At 38.7% G+C, this 19,685-nt stretch overlaps 1 protein-coding gene across 1 annotated transcript; it reads left to right on the top strand.

The window, feature by feature from the left end:
- Positions 1-9,215: 9,215 nt before the first annotated feature.
- On the top strand, positions 9,216-11,162 carry LOC308695656 (uncharacterized protein; the record flags this gene model as incomplete). Its single annotated transcript, XM_081373836.1, has 4 exons — positions 9,216-9,683; positions 10,183-10,306; positions 10,564-10,956; positions 11,076-11,162. Exons 1-4 carry the CDS (start codon positions 9,466-9,468, stop codon positions 11,160-11,162), a joined length of 822 nt encoding a protein of 273 aa, XP_081229962.1. The 5' UTR covers positions 9,216-9,465.
- Between the last annotated feature and the right edge of the window lie 8,523 nt (positions 11,163-19,685).

Genomic DNA, 19,685 nt, shown 5'->3' with positions numbered 1-19,685 from the left:
GAATTTCTCTTGAATTAAAAATCTTTGGGAACTTTTGGGATATTGTAAGTACACAACTGCAGGAATTATATCACACTGTGCAAGTGATTTTTGGATATTTTATTACAAAAATCTTACATATTGTAGCTTTAAAGCATTGCATATGTTTCCCTGTTTTTTTTTTTCTTCTCTCTATTAATAAATATAAATATTAATCAAACCCTTTTTCAATCATAATATTAATGGGCAATCTCAAGAGCGGTGTTGGTGGGGGTGGGGTGGGGGTGGGGGTGGGGGGGGGGTCCTATGAGATTACTGTAGTCTGTGTCATCTGTATGCTGGTGTGCATGTAATCAAGGGGTTTTGTGTTTTTTTACCTAAATTGTGAATGATGAGTATGTATAAGGAATTTTGCTTTTAAACTAGGGGAAGTTTGTAGCCTGACGTCGTCATACTCAGATTCTAGTCAGAATATGAGTCTGATACTGCTCCATTGGGCTGTGATTATGGAGCTTGTTTCAACCGAACCCAGTAGTATGTTCCTGCACAACCGGGGGCTGCAGTTTCAGGACCGCAGTTCCAAGTTACTTTGTACATAGTATCAAGATATTTAATCTCAGGAGTATTTTTTTTTTATATAAATGTGATTTTTGATTCAAAATGCATCAGAGGTTAATTACAAAGTGTGTACACAAAGTGAGTCACAATTTTAAATTTAAACAAATTCATTTACACCAAATATAAATGAAAAAATGTATATCAATCTTTAAAAGGGGGGTGAAATGCTATTTCATGCATACTGAGTTTTTTACACTGGTAAAGAGTTGGATTCCCATGCTAAACATGGACAAAGTTTCAAAAACTAAGTTGTACGTTTGACAACTTAGTTCAACTTAGTTCCGGTTTGTCACAAGTTTTGGAAAGTTTTTTTCGAGTATGGCTCTGTCTTACGTAAGATAGAGCGGAATTTCCTTATATGGGTCCTAAGGGCACTTCTCCGGTAAGATCGCGGGCGCGCGCGCACTCGTAGACCAGAGCAAGAGAGTGAAAGCAGTTTGCCATCAAAGCGCCCTGCCCGGCTTTTGGGAAGCCAGTGTCACCAAAAAAGTGTGTTTTTGGTTGCCAGGGCAAGACAACCCTGCACAGATTCCCAAAGAACCCAGCGTTAAGGGACCAGTGGATGGAGTTTGTTTTCCTGAGCATAAACGGAGTTGTGTAGACTGTTGTTCCCTGCATTTCGACGATGATTGTTTTATAAACAAAGCCCAGATCGACGGATTTGCAGATCGTCTAATGCTTAAGGATCGAGCAGTCACAATGATAAAGGTTCGCGGTCGTGCGTTGGAACGGTGAGTAAAACTGTTGAACAAATGTCTCTGTGTGTTGTTAGCTCGGCGCGTTAGCACAGCTTTAGCTTCGCCCACACGGCCCGCCCCCAGCCGCTCGTTTTTTTCCGGAAAGACTCGGTACAGCCAATCTTTCAATTAAAAATATAATAAAACAAAAGACTTTTTGGAGATATGAAGGATGCAATATTACTCTATAGGTACTCAAGATTAACAGGAGATTGAGTGAAAATGAGCATTTCACCCCCCCTTTAAACAACTGAAAAAGTGGAGTAAGTCTGTATATTGATTAACTTCCTTAAGTTTAACTAATTAGCTCATTATCAGGTAAAATAAAGATGGAATCAGCATATGCAGTCACTAAATTACAGCCAGATATTTTAAAGGTTGTAGAGAGGCAAGACAAGACTCAAGAATGATTCAAGAATGTATATTTATATATATGTATTTTTTGCAATAACAACAGCACCAAACATACTCCTTTTTCATCAGTTGCTGCACAGACAGAATGGCTGTAGGCTTCAACTCAGAGAGAGAGAGAGAGAGAGAGAGAGAGAGAGAGAGAGAGAGAGAGGTGTATGCACTGATAGGCTTTCAACCCACTCCTCCATGCCAACTCCATGTTCACCTGGTACTCAGGTGATTCACAGAAAACATGTTGATTTCCCCCCCCATATTTTATTTAGAACATGCAGAGGTAAACTGGTACCATGAAATGATTTGTGGACAGTATAAATTCCATTCTCCAGACCGATACATTCATTCTGAAGTTGGGAGGATGCTGTGATGTCCTTATGTTTACTTGTGTGCTTCCTTTCTATGTGCCTCTTTAATTTTGTCTTGTGCTTGAGAAGGTGGCATATGGGACACTTTTTCTTTAGTATTGCCTTCACACGGACCCTTAGCATCTGTTCACTTGGGGTGGTTGGCAGAGTGGTGGTGGTTGCTGTTGTTAGAGATGGGATGGTGGTGGTTACTGTTGTTGGAAATGCTAACATGGTCTTTGTTGGTGATGGGATGGTTGTAAATGTCGGAGCTGGGATTGTGCTGGTTATGGCAGGGTGCTGAGTTCAAATGGAACTGATCATAAAATTCATGCTGCTTGTAATGCACAGTTTAACTCCAACTGCATTTCCTTAGGGAATGTTTGAAAACTTTACCTTCATGGAGAACTGCACGACTGAAATGGCTCGCTAAATGGGTTTTGACCTAAAACTAGCACACAAATTCTAAATTTGTGGGAATTAATTATTAATTCATAGTTAGCAGCTCTCACTTTGGCTATATAAACTTTGCTTTATTTAAACGTTATGAAATAAAACTTAATTTAATATTGGTAATCACAGTCTGATTGGTGTCCATGTCGTCCATCTTAGTGCTTTTGGTGATCCAGTTTGGTAGGTGGTGCGGTCACAAAAAACTTGGGTCCTGGAAGTGGGGTCCTGAAACTGCAGCCTCCGGTTGTGCAGGAATACCCTTCTCACCGAACCAGGAAAGAAAATGCCTCTGAACTCAATTGGATAGACCTACAAACAATCAGAGCAACGGAGTAAGTGACGTATGTTCTTCATTCATCTTTCCGTTCGACAAATGCCTTGATCGTGGTTCTCTGTTCATGTGAATAAATCCATAGATCTGCGAACCTCGCTTGTATACCTTCATAGTTTATGTTTGCCAAGCGCGTCAGATGTTCTGAGTTCTAATCCGCACTCAGTTTTTTTTTCTCATCAAAACCGAATATGTTTATCAGTGTTTGTATATCAAGCAGGGACACGTTTGTGTGCATTTTGTTTTGTGATTTCACTGGAACGAATAGAGAGTCTCCGCAATAGAGATAGATTGAAGCGTGCGTCCGAGTGAAGACTGTGTGTGAGCCTCAAGAGAACACTGTATCCGCGCCATTGATAGCAGCGGCAACGAGCGCTCAGCTTGGTTTCAAAAACAACACATTTCAGCCCTAGAAAGCCTCTTATTTAACAAACGAACAAAATGAATACCCTGCTAGTTAACTGGAGATGTTTTATTTATTTGTATTAGGTACATCCGTGCCGCGAGTTACTGCTTTGTTGTTATATATCTCCGAAGTAACTACTGACTAGCTACTTGAGTAGTTTTTTCATTGGATACGCTTTTACTCTTACTCAAGTAACTATTAAGATTATTACTTTTACTTTTACTTTGAGTAAATATTTCTATAAGTTCCTGTACTTTTACTTCAGTACAGTTTTTGGATACTCTACCCACCTCTGTTGTATACTGATACCACAAAATTGTGAAATAAGTGACCAGGGACCAGGGAGCCGGACAGAACCAGCTGAGATGGAGTTAGGAGACTGGGCAGGACCAGTGGAGAAGAAAGGAACTGAATCACTGATACAACCAGATGGAACAGGCAGAGGAGAAAGCTCGAGGGTGGGGACATGGGTGGGAACTGGATCTGATAAAACCCTAGCCCTCGTACCCCCGCCACATTAGCAAATCATATCAATTATTAATCATCTACAAATGTATATTATGTTTAGTAAATTAGTAGATCATCACTAAAGCTGCAGTATGTAACTTTTTTTGGTTAAAAAAATAAGTAATTGAGCAAATCCATAAAACATCAATGTTCAAAACTGTCTCCCAACATTACCCCGATTCAAAACTGTAAGGTTATACAAAATAATTTATTAATTGAGCTGTCCAGGGATCTCAGTTTGATGTCATTCGTCTTTGTGTGGTTACATCAGAGATGACTTTGTTTCTGCTGAACAGACATTTCAGTGGCTTAATAGGTAGCTAGTTAATTTGCAATGTGTAATCTGAGCTGACGGAGCAATCGTTTTATCTTAACGTCAGTAACATGATTCATTACTTCAAAGGTGTGGCCTTTGATGTCCGTGTCCTTTGAAGGATGCAGCCTTTGATTTGGGACGCAGCTATAGATCAGCAGCATTATGACACTGTGTCACGTGAACTTTACGTCGCTTGGAAATGCTCTGAATATCAAGGCTGTGGAATGTAGGTCAGAGTGGCATGCAGTGAGTGCCTGACTGTGTACCACCACATTGTAAACACAGATTACACAATGCAGAGACTTCTGTCTCTGTCTGTCATCTTCCATGCTGCTAATAAATTATAAATAGAGTTCTTGCAACTAAACACGTGCAAGTTCATTATATCTTATTGATTTACCCAGCTCACCTGCCCTGCCCCCTAGGCTACATAATAACATTTCATGAGGATTATCAGTACAATGTATGTGTTCCTAGGCAGTAAACCCCTTTCATCCATAGTAAAAATTCTGTAAAGCACTATCGTGGCGTAAGCCCTATCTAGTTTATTGATTTTTAAAGTGACAGCAAAAGCAATATTGTAGAAGACACCAGTTTTAAAAGAGTTACTTGTGGTCCACTCAATTTAACTCATCCACCTTGGCTACCTTGAGTCCTCATTTTAGTGTCTGAATATTCTAATTTTGCACAATGGCGATACAAATGAGGGTTAAGTTAATGCACAGTCTGCAGATGTAACATCTGAACAAAATTAAATTTGGATCAGTTCCTTAAAGTTATTTTGTGGCTTTTAAAGACTTGCACTACAGAGCAAATTACAAGTTAAAAACTTTACAAAAAATATGTGTTTTGAGAAGTTTCTTAAAACACTCAAATGGTTTTAAGTTTACATAGAGGCTGATGAGGAGAGAGAGAACCAGCAGAGCTGAGAAAACAAGAAGGTGTGGATGGTTTAACCAACTCACAAATGTAAGCTGGAGCTGACCCATGTACTGCTTTACAAGTTAAAATAATAATTTTAAAATTAATTCACTATTGGGACTTGGGAGCCAATGTGGTTGAAGAAGCACAGGGGTAATTTGTTGGCGAGATGTACAAGTCAAGACATGAGCAGCTGAATTCTGTATATATTGCAACCTCTTAATAGAATTTGTGAGTGAATTACAGCAATCAGGAACAAAACGTGAATTACAATAATCACACCAGAATTGTGCACCTGGACACAAGGGGACATTAGGCTATCGTTCCATGGTAAGATTAAAGTATTGTAAAAAGCGCTATAAGCCCAAGAGGCAGCATATGGATACGAAACAGAGTAGGACCCAACACTGACCCCTGTGGAACACACTGTTGAAATGGCACCAACTCAGATCTGTTAGTACACAGGTAGTTCTGAAAGATAAGATGTAAACCAGTTCAATGCAGTGCCAGAAAGGCCAATCCACCTATGTAGTCTGTCCATCAGTATAGTGTGTCAAATTGTATTGAATGCAGCATTAAGATCTAACAAAACCAAAATGCCACAAGCCCCAGAATCAGTTGGGGCTGATTAACTAACAGCAGTGAGGATAGGGCAGAAACAATGGAGCTTATGGTTCTCTTACAATATCTTTACAAACAGTACTTGAAGTTGGCATGAAAAGTTTCATCCTCACAATTGTGCACTGCCCTGCCAAAAAAATAAAAAGTTGCACACTAATATTTTGTTGGACGACCTTTAACTTTTATTAAAGCATGCATTCACCATGGCATTGTTTCGATAAACTTTGCAATGTCTCAACTTTTATTTCAGTCTAGAGTTGTAATAATGTTTTACCAAGATCTTGTGTTGAGGATGGGAGAGGCGAACAACAGCTTAAATTCTTCTCCAGCACATCTCAAAGATTCTCAGTGGGGTTGAGATCGGCACTCTGTGGTGGCCAGTTCATGTGTGAAAATGAGGTCTCATGCTCTCTTTCCCAATTAGAGCCCGATGATTCCTGGCATTGTTGTCTTGAAATATGCCCGTGCCATCAGGGAAGAAGAAAAATCCATTGATGGGAAAGCCTGGTCATTCAGTATTTTCAGGTAATCAGCTGACCTAATTTTAGAGCCACACGTATTTGCTGAACCTAGGCCTGACCAAGTGAAGCAACCCCAGATCATAACACTGCTTCCATAAGCTTGTACAGTAGGGACTATGCATGATGGGTGCATTGCTTCATGTGCATCCCTTCTTACAGGGTAAATCTGGATGCATCAGACCACATGACCTTTTTTCCATTGCTCCAGAGTCCAATCTTTCTGCTCCCTGTAGCAAATGGAAGCCTTTTTTTATGATTAGCCTCACAAACAAGTGGCTTTGTTAAGGCCACACAGCTGTTCATTCCCGATCTTTTGAGTTCTCATTGCATAGTGTGTGTGGAAATGCTCTTACTTTAACTATTAAACATCGCTGTGAGTTCTTCTGTCGATTTTCTACGATTTGAATCTCCAATGAAAGCCATTCAAGATTGTTTTCCGACTGTATTTTTCCCACTGTGATTCACCACATCCTTCTAGGTTTTAATAATGCGCCAGACAGTTCTCAGTCCAATTTGAGTAATTTCAGCAATCTCCTTAGTTGATTTATTAGCTTGGTCCATAATTGGTCAATAATTTGACCCTTCTGAAACGCAGTGACATCTTTTCAACGACCACGGGATGTGTCTTCCGACATGATTGTTTAGGAAATGAGATTAAATGTAAAGATTAAATAACATTTTGCCAGCTGAAACATTAATCAGTGCAGGAATTAACCATTCAAAGGTTCTTGCCTATTTTCTCATTTAAATCCAGATGGCAATTTTTTTTTGTCAGGGCAGTGTATATCTGGAGTTCAAAAAATATAGTGCAGGACTTAATTTTGTCCATGGGGAATTGATTAGTTGTTGGATCATTGACATTTTCTATAGACTTTGGTCAGGTTAGACGATATATTGAATTTAATGCAGATGAAAACGAGGCTGTGAGGGATAAACTTACAGTCTTTACAATGACACACACTGTATAAAGGTCCTACTGTAGATCACTTCATTTTCAAAACTCACAGTTTGTCTTTAAAGTTTTTGTCAACTGAAAGTTTTTTGGGAGAGTCTTTTCATCAGCTTAACAATCAGTATATTGTTAAACAACAGTATGATATATTCAACAGTATGATCTATTGTAAGTCTGTCCCTCACAGCCTTGTTTCATTCCTGTCAAACATTAAATATGCCGCTAGCCTGACTAAGGTCTATAGCTGCGATCTCTTGTGATTGACAGGTTTCTGGAGGGTGGAGGTTATTGTTCTGCATATCATCAAAATAAGAATTTTGATTTCATGGTGATGAAAATGGCTGATTTGACTGTTTTCCATTCTCAACTTATCATAGTGATGTTACGTTCAACATTAAATCTTCGAAGTTAGTGGCAATAAACAACATACTTCACATTGAATCACTGTATAGATTACAATGCATTATATTTTTATTTTATCTTTTATCATAATTCAGATTAAGCCTGTGACAGCACACATGTATTGACATTAAATCAATATTTTGGGGGTGTTTATGTTTCATGCAGCTTCCCCGCTTTGTTGGGGAGGGGGGGATTTATGTCTATTTGTAGCCAATCTTTATACTTACCTTTCAGAAGCAGCTAAACATATCTAGATCAGAATGCAGAGGATATGTCTCCTTCACTTTTAGGGAAAATAAATTTGTCCCACACACATTTCTCATGTACGCATTGAGGTTTTCATCTGGTATACATTTAAAATTATTGTACAATAATTTTAGTTACAGTCAAGGCCGGACTTACCATTGGGCTTGTCTGGGCTCCAGCCCATAGGCCCCGCCCGTTTACGTTCATTTAATTTGTTCAATAATATGCTTGTCATTTAATTTTTCATTAAAAGTTTGTTGAATGGTCTAGCATGGTTACCTGGCCCTGCAAAGAATAATGTCATTTAATTAGCTAAATAAAAAATGTCAGTCATCTCGATGTTTGCTGATTGGTTATAGACCCCTTTTGCGCCGATGTCACAGTTACGTCACGGCGCTAGCTGGAGGCAAAACAAACGGAAAACTGGAGGCGGCCAATACAAACCAGCACAGATTCGGCTACATAATAAGGAGCTTAAATTATTATTTTTATTATTAAATGTCATCTTGTTGTGTTGTTGGGTGCAAGAATCGATGAAAAATGAGTATGCTGTATCTGGAATTTTTATTTCTAGAAAATATTCATATCATTAAAATTACACCGTAGTGTCACTCTTTACATTGTCGTCTTGGCGCTGGCTAGGCAGAACTGCGGATTGAACCACTCAAGTCTTTACATGACCATTCAGCACATAGTTATATTATAGGCATCTAAATATATTTATATGTCCTCAGTTTCTCTTTACCCTCAGTTTCTCTATCGGGCAGGTGTAGAAGTCAGGCCACTCAACCGGGGGTAGCATTAATGTTAATCCTGTTAGTTCGTCCATTGACTGAGCGTGTACGGTCATCTGGTTCCGTCCGTTAAAATTAACTTTTGCAAACAACAATCGGCGTCCTGGACAGTGAGTGACCTTGCACATTACGACAAAATCGAATTTTCTTCAGTCATTGTTAAAAAACAAGCTAACAAAACTTGCAAACTAACGTTAGTGAAGCGGCCAGAGGAATCTTTCTGCCTCCAGCTAAGCCCCTCCCACACAAATACGCCACCATGTTTACCAACTGTAAAAGGGTCTATTGCAGGGCTATTCAATGGACTATATGCACGGAGCGTTCTTTGGAACTTCCGCATAAAGATAAGTCAGCCCGTGAACTTCCGGTGGAACGTCATTTGATGTTGTGGTACTTTTAGGTTAGTGGGCGGCACCTTCAAATCCGTGAGGTAAAAGACTCCTTGAGACTAGTGGTTTATAGATAAAGTTTGAACTAGAACTTATTTATTTAATTTATTATTTATTCAAAAGCTACGTGAAAATAAAGTAATAACTTAGGTTAACGGAAATGAAAAAGGCATTTAAATTTCAGCGCTGTGAGGGAACGTCAGCTGAGCACTGTTGTGTCCCTCAGTGTTCGTCCTCAGCAAAATTCAATTCAGTCATTAGTTTTCATACTTTCCCGTCAGACGTACAACAGCGAAAGAAATGGATAGTAAATATAAGAAGAGACAATTTTATTATATCTCACCATACACGCGTGTGTAGTCGGCACTTTGTGCCAGAAGAGCTCAAGGAGCCTGCTGAAGTCGGAGGGAGGCGAAGGCTGAAGTCTGGTGCCGTACCTGTACTGTTCCCTTGGAATAATTACTCTCTTGGAGAGAGAAGGCTTGGGGTTTGGGAAAGGAGAACGAGACCAGAGAGTATGGAAACTGGGGAATATTCTGAACGTATATCTACCAACGACCACGATTACAGCACAGCACCGCAGCCCGCGTTTGTTGACTCGGTTCTGGAAGAAAACGAAAGGCTTCGCGAAGAAATCGACCTTGTGAGGCAGCAGATGGAACAGATGTCACTCAAACAGCGTTTTGGGCTACAGCGATTTACAGGTTCTGACAGTGACATCCGTTTCTACACCAGGTATGTAGAAATATTTAATTTAATAAAAACGCAAATACTTTAAGAACACTTGAAATATCTTGCATTTAAAGACTGATGTTATACAGTGATCATACTACTGTATCTTTACTAATTATATTTAAAATAAAATAATATTTAATATTAAAACACTTTTTAGGCTTAATGTGCATCGTGCATTAAAGAAGTACTCCAAATAAAGTATAATTGTAATATTTATATCCTAAGCTTTAAGCATTATGTCAGTAAATATCGATTTGTAGTATACTTAGTATGAAATAAATATATTTTAAAAACATTTTGGTTTAGGTTTTTTTTTGCACTATGGTGTCCAAACCACAAACATTGAAGATTAAATATAATCAGCATGTCAAATAGACCAGTGCAAGTCACTTCAGTTCCTACTTCAGGTTCACCTCTGACCTGGTGTGTATAAATGTAATAATATGTATGGTGCTAAATGCAAGGAATGTCAATGCTTTGACATTTTCGCTATTTACAGGTTTTCATCTTACGATCATCTGATGCGGTTTTGGCAGGTCATTGAACCATCACTGAGATTCATGGTTCGGGTAACCAGAACAGGAACTGCAAACAGTGAATCTGAAAAGCAAAGTGCTTCCATGGTAAGTCTGTCATCTGTGCTATTATGACCAAACTCTCCGGCTACAGAATCCTATCATATACTTGTTCAATACATGGTTGGACTTTTACTTTCTGAAGCCAGGATGTTCACATTATGACCAACACTAGCACTTTTAGATTGAATGTAGAATGAATGGAAATAAATTTCACACCATCAGATGTCTGTTGTTGTAACTGTACTGTACACCTACCAGTTTTGACAATTACATATACATGTAACTGTGTTGTGATCTGTCAGTCCTTACAGGCAATAGATGAACTGTTCCTCTTCCTGAACTACCTTGCCCTTGGTCTGAAGCAGAGGGACCTAGCTGAGCGGTATGGGGTGCATCAGTCTACTGTAAGCAGAATCATTCTGACCTGGAGCAATTTTCTGTTCTCTGTTCTTGGTTCACAATGCATTTGGATGCCTCAAGACAAAATTAAGGAACACTTGCCATCAGAGTTTGAAGACTACCCAGACACCACCACAATTCTGGACTGCACAGAGCTCCGGTGTCAAACACCCTCCTCCCCTTTACTTCAGAGTGAGGTATACTCAAACTATAAGTCCCACTGTACCCTGAAGGGAATGATTGGCATGGCTCCCCATGGCGCTGTAACCTTTGTTTCCTCCCTTTTTGCTGGCTCAGTAAGTGACAAACAGATCTTTGTAGAGTCAGGTATTCTTACTCTGCTTAGGCCAGATATGGCAATTATGGTCGACAGAGGCTTTCTTGTGGATGACTGTGTGCCCTGTAAGGTGTACAGGCCTGCATTCCTCGCTGGAAGACCTCAGATGTCAAAGCACGAGGTCAGGGAGACCCAATCTATTGCACATCTCAGAGTGCACATTGAGCGCCTAATTCGTAGACTGAAGGAATTCAAATTCTTTGATACTGTCATCCCCTTAAACATGTTTGGTAACATAAATCAGCTTTATGCAGTTGCATGCCTACTGTTAAATTATCAGAGTGGGCCACTTGTAAAAGCTTGGGCTAAGTAGAAGTGCCTCTTGTTTTATCCTCTCTTAATCCTTGTAAATATATCTTAAACATGCCTCTAGATTTAATCTCTGTATATATCATTCATCTCATAATTTAAACTTAAAATCTATTCACTAAAAATCTGATTACCTGTATTATAATTACTGTTGTTGTTTTTACATTATTTTTATGTTTAAAAATTTTGTTTTTGTTAATTGTATTTAACTTTTCATTATTTGTTTACTAATGAAGTATAAATTCAGAACACACACAAACAAATAACATGTATATGAAAATATGTAATTTAATCAGTTAACAACAGATCCTGTACATTTGTGGAAACAGTTCAAAATAAAACATGGGCCAAAAAATATGTACAAATTGATGGCAACTGATTGAATGGATTGAAACGTTTCAAGCCAAAAGTGTTGGAAGATAAAAGTAAAAGTAAAAGTAATCAACCTTTTGCTTCATTGTTTTAATGACTCCCTCGTCTCTGTATATTCTTTGTATGAACATGTCGTCTTCAGTAAACACAACAAAATCACACCACTTCATCCCGGAAATGAATAGTTGGCCCTGCACCTGCCAGTAGTAAGTGTGAGATTGTTTGAGCTGTAGCACTCCACCAGAGACCCTAAGGTAGGCACAGTCCACATAGCTTCTCAAATTTGGGCACTTTACTTCAACCAGTCCAAACACAGGATCAGCTTTAGGGTCGTACACCAACCCATCTGGTGATGAGCCAAGCCAAGGTGCATCGGGGTGGATGATAAACCCACAAGGGTAGTGATTTACCTCCTGAATGCAGCAGTATTCCTCAATAGCTTTGGGCTCCATCTGAAGGCCCCTCTTCATTTCTGCTGACTGATAGCCTGACCGCAAAATTCTCACCGCTAGACTCGCCGCTGAGGACTGCCCTCTCACATGGCAAACTTCTCTAGAAATAAATTGATAAACATAAAAATAACTTTAGTATTTATATGAGATGACAATAAATGAGTATTTAAATGAGAAAACAAAATGTGCTGAATGTCACAGTATAGTTTACAGTTACCTGAATCTAGAGGAGGTTAGACGTGGCTTTCTCAATAAATGCCATTCCCTCATTGTGCTTTGTTGTCTTGTGCCCATCTCAATTTCGTGTGCCATGACTTCTGTTGTTGCTAGAGAAGTCATGTGCATCTGCTGATGGTGAGTCAACACAAAACAACACTCTGAGGGACCTAGACAGTAGCCATCCAGGGGTAAGTATGGTCGTGGTGGTGCAGTGCTATGTGGACAGGTCTTTGGTGGGCTCCATGCTGGAAGTTGATAGGACAGTAAACTCCCTTCTTGGACTTTTCCAAAAGCGCTGTCCACTAAAGGCACATCCCCTGAAATCCCCATGGTGGCTATTAAAGGAGCAGTTTCTCTTGACATGCCTTCGTAAATATCCTTCACCCGTAGAACTGACATGTCTGGAAGGCCACAGGTCAGGTTACAGGCAGCTTTATACAGGTTGCTCCTGAAAACATACATAAAAGACACGCACACAGTGTTAATTAAAGGTTCATGTAATGTGTCGATTACAGTGATCATAAACCAGTCTGAAAAAGTATTTTACATTTTAATACATATTTTCAACACATGCATGCAGTAAAACAACTTCCCATTCCTACACCTTACTTGATGCCTTCTGCCAATCTTCTCTCCTTGGGCCTAGCTGACAATACCACCATTTCATTTGTTGGACCAGGCTTAAAACCCTGTAAATTAATGTTGTATAAGAACTTATTTGTGCTGTATTTAGTTTACTTTAGCACAATGATTTACCTATTTTCATAAGAAAAGATGCTGCACTATCTGTGATATTGGAAGTCGATGTGAGAACAAAAACACAACTTAAGTAACAAAGAAGATGTAGGATTATACTATAATGTGTAAATTAACAATGTATTAATTGTGATAGTGTTGAGCAGCATCACCTGGGTCCTGGGTTTGTGCCATTGCTGCTCAGACCCTGTGCAGCTGTGAGTCGGGGGGACAGCTGTTGCTCCCTGTTGGCTGTAATGTGCTGTTTGGAAGAGCAATGCTGCAATGTGATTACATAGAGCAAGCCCTGCCACACATGAGCACTGACAGGCCATCAGCTCAACAGGTTTAGTGTGTTTGAGGACAACCTGTAAGTGAAAAAGATATCAATTGTATATATTCTGTGTTTTAGGATTCAGGCAATCATAGTCACTAATTACTGGAATAAATAATCATTAGTTAAATTATGTTGGTTTACACTGTAGCTAGTGTTTGAACCTTCCTTGGGCTACAGTGTCAAATGTTGGCAAGCTAACTAACTCTACTCTCTGGGAATCTTAATAGGCCGTATTTGTAATAAATTACTGAGTAAATACTTGTTAGAATACACAGTGTGCAGTTGATATAGTGGTACAGTGAACTACTGTCCTGACAGCAACAGTTAGGCTGTAGGCCTTTGTAAACTCCAAACAGTGGTCTATTACAATCAATCTCTGCATTATATATATATATATATATATATATATATATATATATATATATATATATACACAGTATATATATATTTTTTTTTTTCATTTAATTCCTAGAGAGCAGACACTGTAAACCTTATTGCATTGAATCTGATCTCATTCCCCTACACTCAAGTTGTGTGGTCTCTCATTTTTCCTCATAGACCTGAAGCATCTTGCCCTCACAGAAACCTCTCCTGCCTCGTTCTTGTCAGAAACTGAGAAACAAAACAATTACAACACATGGAATATCAATACACATGCACTTGGATTTTTCCTCAGGAGTGGAAACATCTTATACTGCCTGCTGTTATTTATGGTCATACAGATAAGAGTACATCATTCAAAAGGGAAAATCTGTAACCTTTGGCACTCTAGCGGTTAATAAAAATGCATGCGTCTTGCGGAAGAACATTGTAGCCGGAGCTACTTCTCTATGTTTATATCTATGGCGAGTCATGCAGGGATGTGGTTACTTACTCCAGTCCATACATAGTGATACAAGCCGACTGGTCTAAAATAGTCCCAATATAAACACTATTATAGGTGAGTAACGTAGTGATTCAGGATAAGACAAAAACACGGTTTGTAGAATTGATTCATGATGTACTCGCTCATCATATAAATTGTGTTAATTTTGAAAATAAAAAAAGTTACAGACAGCAGCTAACGATTGTGGTATTTTAAAGTTTCATGTTATATAACAACATACTAGTGTAGGCCTATATGTCAAGCGTGGTAATCACGGGAGAGTACCTAGACACGTAATTGTACATTTAAATGCTGACAACTAAGTTAACGTTAAAAACTATGTAATGTTAACGCGTTAACTGTTTGGATGTTTGCTAGCGATCCTATCTCGTAAACAACATCATAACAGCAGTCTCTTGATAATCGATAACTTACCTTCACAGTCATGAATATAACTGGATATGTACAACTTAAATCCTTTTTCCCGTTTACCGGACGAAGCCTTGGAGTTTTCCTGAATAAGGCGGTGTACATCATTGATGTTAACTTGAGGTAAATCCTGAAGGCAGCGCGTGTAGAAAGACATCTTCACGGCCGCTTGATGTTTGACAGTTGACCGGAAATGACTGAGCTGACCTATCTAAACCAGGAAGTGGCCGTGCATATAGTCCATTAGATTCATTCGAGGGCCGCATTATCAAATCGAAAAGTTGAGGTGGGCCGGTGGGTTGGTTTGGGGGTTTATCTTATTTATTGAAACATAACAGTTTCAATAAATAAGTTAAAGTAACCCTAAAGACGTGTGGTATTTACTTGGAAATGTGGTACCCAACAGTATGCAAATATATAAAACCATAATAAATAAAAACTTGATAATTTACAGCTGTGTACAACTATTTTCCTTGGAACAAATAAATTATTTATACAAACTTATAGCTGTTGGTGAGAAATAATTATTATTTTATTTATAATTGTTATGCTTAAATGAAAATATTCTGACAGTGAGACTTGTTAACCACAGGCTCCCACTGTATAAAAAATGCCTAAACACAAGTTAAAAACTAAGCACCTTTACAAAGAAACTGACATAATTTCATAACAAGCATTAAATATATATTCCTCTACCCACCTAATAAAACTAATACAATATAAATCACTATATTCACTATTATACTATATAATATTATAGTATATATTTACTATATTTATTTATTACTACATAGTATTCAATATAAATATTGCACATTTCTGCCCAACCATGGTAAATTACTACAGTAAATGTGGTAAATGTTTGTAAGGGTGATTAGGGGATTAAAAGTCTTCTAATTTCGTTCATGCCACAATGTTTCTCCTGCTTTCCTCATCAGTCTTGTTGGGAATGTTGAGGCTGTTTCATCCGATTTAATACTAATTAAATCATCGAGTGATTTGTGGTTTGTAACAGAGAGGTTTCTGTCGAACTGAAACGCTTCCACTGGTTGTCGCAACGCTGTTTAATATTAGTGTGTCCGGGACCGGGAGTAAACGCAACTCCGCGCTGGGCCGTGTTTAAACAACTAGTGAAACAACTGAAAACATCGCTATTTGTTGTAACTGAACTGACCGAGAAACCGTTACAGATGATTCAGTGACGGAGCGGTCCGAATGAATCCGAATAGTTTTAGACCGTTATGCAAGCGCGTTTAGAAAGAATCGAACCAAAAGAATGATTCATTCACGAATGATTGGTAGCCTATTGCTGGTTCAGTCGACATAAATTCGGGACAAATATAATAACTGCTGAAATATTCACACGTAAAACGTTTCTCAGGTCAATCGGAGCGAAAAGAGGAGGAGGGAGGTTGGTGCCGTCGGGCCGCATGGAGATGATTGGCGGGCCGCATGTGGCCCGCGGGCCGCCAATTGAATAGCCCTGGTCTATTGGCAGTTACGTTGTGCCTCGTTTACCGCCGAAAAAACCTGTCTGCTTTAGACAGTGACGTAATGGCGGACTAACGGTATCGGCGTGGCGCACCTAAAAGACAACTAAAAAATGAAAGACAGCAACGTGAAAAGGAAGTACTCAGTCAAATGAAAACGATTGCTGGATTTTTTGCAAGCAGAGAATCCAGAGGACAACAACCTGAACCCGCTGGAAGAAACGGTTGGAGCCAATTTGACTTCACGAGCAGGACAGCCTATCAATGAATCATCATCTCTTCAGGCAGAAGCTGTTAGCTCGTTGGAAGTGGCAACAGAAACAGCGCCTGAACCATGTACGCCTACAACTACAAATTCATTATCTGAGAGTGTGCGTGCTTACTGGGCGCGAAAAGGTCTGGAGTCCTGTCAAAATAAGGATGCTAATGTCAAGGCCTCTGAACTCCACTACAAACATCAGAAGAGACTGTTTTCTAAAACTCATTTCAAACGCAAGCACGTGCATGGTGAGTACTTGCCCAGAGAACGGTTGCTCTACTCACCATCCTCTGGTTGTGTATTTTGTTTTGCTTTTTGGCGAGGGTGACGGTCAATCCCTTTTTGAGTCTGGCTATAATGACTGGAAACATGCTACCAGACGCATTGCCGAGCACGAGAATAGTGACAGTCATAGAAAGGCTATGTTAAATTACATCAACCGAGCAGCAGCTGACGGAGTTATAGACTCTCAACTTAAAAAGCAGCTTGAGTCACAATGCAATTATTGGAGTGAAGTTTTGCATAGAGTGGTTGCGGTTGTAAAATTTTGTTGTAAAGAGATTGGCTTTCCGAGGCAGTGAATTCGAACCATTCTTGAAATCACACATACAGATATATGGCAATGCTGGGGTAGGAACCCCCTCATATCTCTCATCAGTGCTTTCTGAAATCATTGCCGAAGTGAAAGTGACCAAGTACTTTTCTATTTGCATTGATTCAACTCCCGACATGACGCACATTGATCAGCTTTTACATGATTACATTTATCATAAGGTATATTTCACCCGAGGGCCTCGTAGAAGAGCGATTCTTAAAATTCCTGCCTATATCTAGCCACGCAGGGAAGGCACTCTGTGATGCAGTGCATACAGTTTTACATGGACATAAACATCAGTAACTGCCGTGGACAGTGATAATGCCGCAAACATGTGGCTGCAAGCTCACATCAAAGGCATTAATCCACTAGTAGAGCGCTGCACACGCTTATTCTGGTTTGAGTTAATAGCGTAAACTGCTGCACAGAGACCGCTGATTTTTTTTTTACTTCGTTCAAACTTTGTTCAACTTCGAAATCCACAGCTAGATGGAAGGTGGTAACTGCAGGTTTGCAGCCTAATGAAAACCACCGCATTGAGACACTAAAATCTCTCTCTGACACCAGGTGGGCTGCACATGCACAGGCCACCAAGACACTCTGCAGAAATGATGCCACTATTCAAGAGTCACTGATGAAAACTGCAGAAGACAGCAAACAGAACCCGACAACACAAAATGATGCTCGGTCACTGCATAGAAAAATGAACAAGCTTGAGACTGCTTTTCTTTGCACTATGTGGAATCATGTTCTCAAACGCTTTCATGGGACAAGTGTTGCACTTCAAGCTGTAGATCTGGACCTGTGCAATGCTGTTGATTTGGTGAGGTCACTGTATATTGTTGGTTTGAGAGATGAATTTGATGTGTTTGAAGACCAAGCAAAAGCGATGTCTCCCACCGTTTCAGCAACATACAAACAAGACACACAAAGACCAAGAAAACGCAAGACTCATGTGGGTGAGTCTGCAACACCTGAGGTTCACTTGTCAGGAAGAGAACGGTTCTCATCTAGTTTGTTTCTAGTTGTGATGGATAGGCTGCTGGCTGAACTTGATCGCCGTTTTCAGTCCTATAATGACCTCAAAAGCACTTTTGGTTTCCTGAACAACATATCTACCCTCTCTGCAGAACATCTGCATAAAAGAGCAGCAGATCTACAGAAGAGAAACCACACTGACCTGGAAAATGAATTTTGTGAAGAACTCATCCAGTTCAAAGACTTGAACACAGCCAAAATCTGCAAGGGAACTTCTTTTGTGCAATAAAAAAAGAAAATCATCTCACTCTTATGTCAATTTAGAGTGAGCTTCTACGTACAGTGGATTTTACTGATTTGAAAGACTTTGCTGCAAAGAAATCCAGAAGATGCCACTTCTAAAAAGTACGATTTTAATATCTTTAAAATGAGATGACGTACATGAAGTCATAACCTGATCACCTTTCTCTCTATATATATATATATACTGTATATTGTGTATATATATATATATATATATATATATATATTTTAACTGTACATTTCTAATTTGTATTATACATAGTTTTGATTTTTTTCAAAGGTCACTACAACACCCACCTACTCACTTACATACTACACACACACACACACACACACACACACACACACACACACACACACACACACACACACACACACACTCTTTATCTTTCACTTTGTTCAATGACTTATTCTGATATCTTCTTGCAACTGAAAGCACTTCCTGTATTATAATTGCTATCTAAAATTACCGCTACAATTTTAACTAAGTAAGGCATGTTATATGAATTTCCTTTTTGTTTAGTTTTTTTGCTAGAGTACTAAATTACACCTAATGATCTTTAAAATACCATGATAATGAGAGAGAAAATGCTTATTCTATTTTGTTATATATTATACTCTAAAATGGTCATTTATGTGATGTAATCATAGGTGAGAGTCAGCCTAACACTGCCTATATGTGCTATACAGTCTGGAGATTTATACAGTCTATACAATATGTCAGCACTTACCAAGAACAGTTTTTTAAATATTTATACGCTCATAGATTTTGCTATTTGCATGTAATAAAAAGTATTTGTTATGATTGCAACCTCACAAGGTATTTTTTTTTTTTTTTTATATGTTTTCCAGGTAAAGACGCTCTTTATCCTCATTCTGCCTTAGACATTTGTGCATTGCAATAAACGCATGATCACTTTAAACTTTTTTTAATCATTATTTATTTACTGAGAAAACGTTTTTCAAGCTTTAATCAGTGGTCATACAAATAAATTATTCAGTTTTTTAACATTGTCTCTGATAGCGATCAAAATAGAGAAAATCACCTTTTGAAAGTAGCTTTGCACTGGATCGATTATATTGTTACGCCACCAGGCGGCGACAAATGACTGTTAAAAAAAGATTTGTCATTGAATCGTTCATTCAGGAGATTTGTTCAAAAATGCTGATTCATCCATGAAAAAGGTGAAATATTTGAGTGAGTAATTGAATCATTCATTCAAACCAAGTTTTTTAAATAATTCTGATTAATTAAACATTTTAAATAGACTTCAGCAATTAACATAAATTATGTTATTTTGTTTAGTTGTTTTTTCAGAATCTTGACCTCTATTTTATTCTCAAT

This window comes from Scardinius erythrophthalmus, assembly GCF_964197995.2.
Source record: "Scardinius erythrophthalmus genome assembly, chromosome: 9".
Classification (NCBI taxonomy): domain Eukaryota; kingdom Metazoa; phylum Chordata; class Actinopteri; order Cypriniformes; family Leuciscidae; genus Scardinius; species Scardinius erythrophthalmus.
The sequence above is the reverse complement of the archived record's forward strand: the minus strand, read 5'-3'. Positions and strand labels throughout refer to the sequence as shown.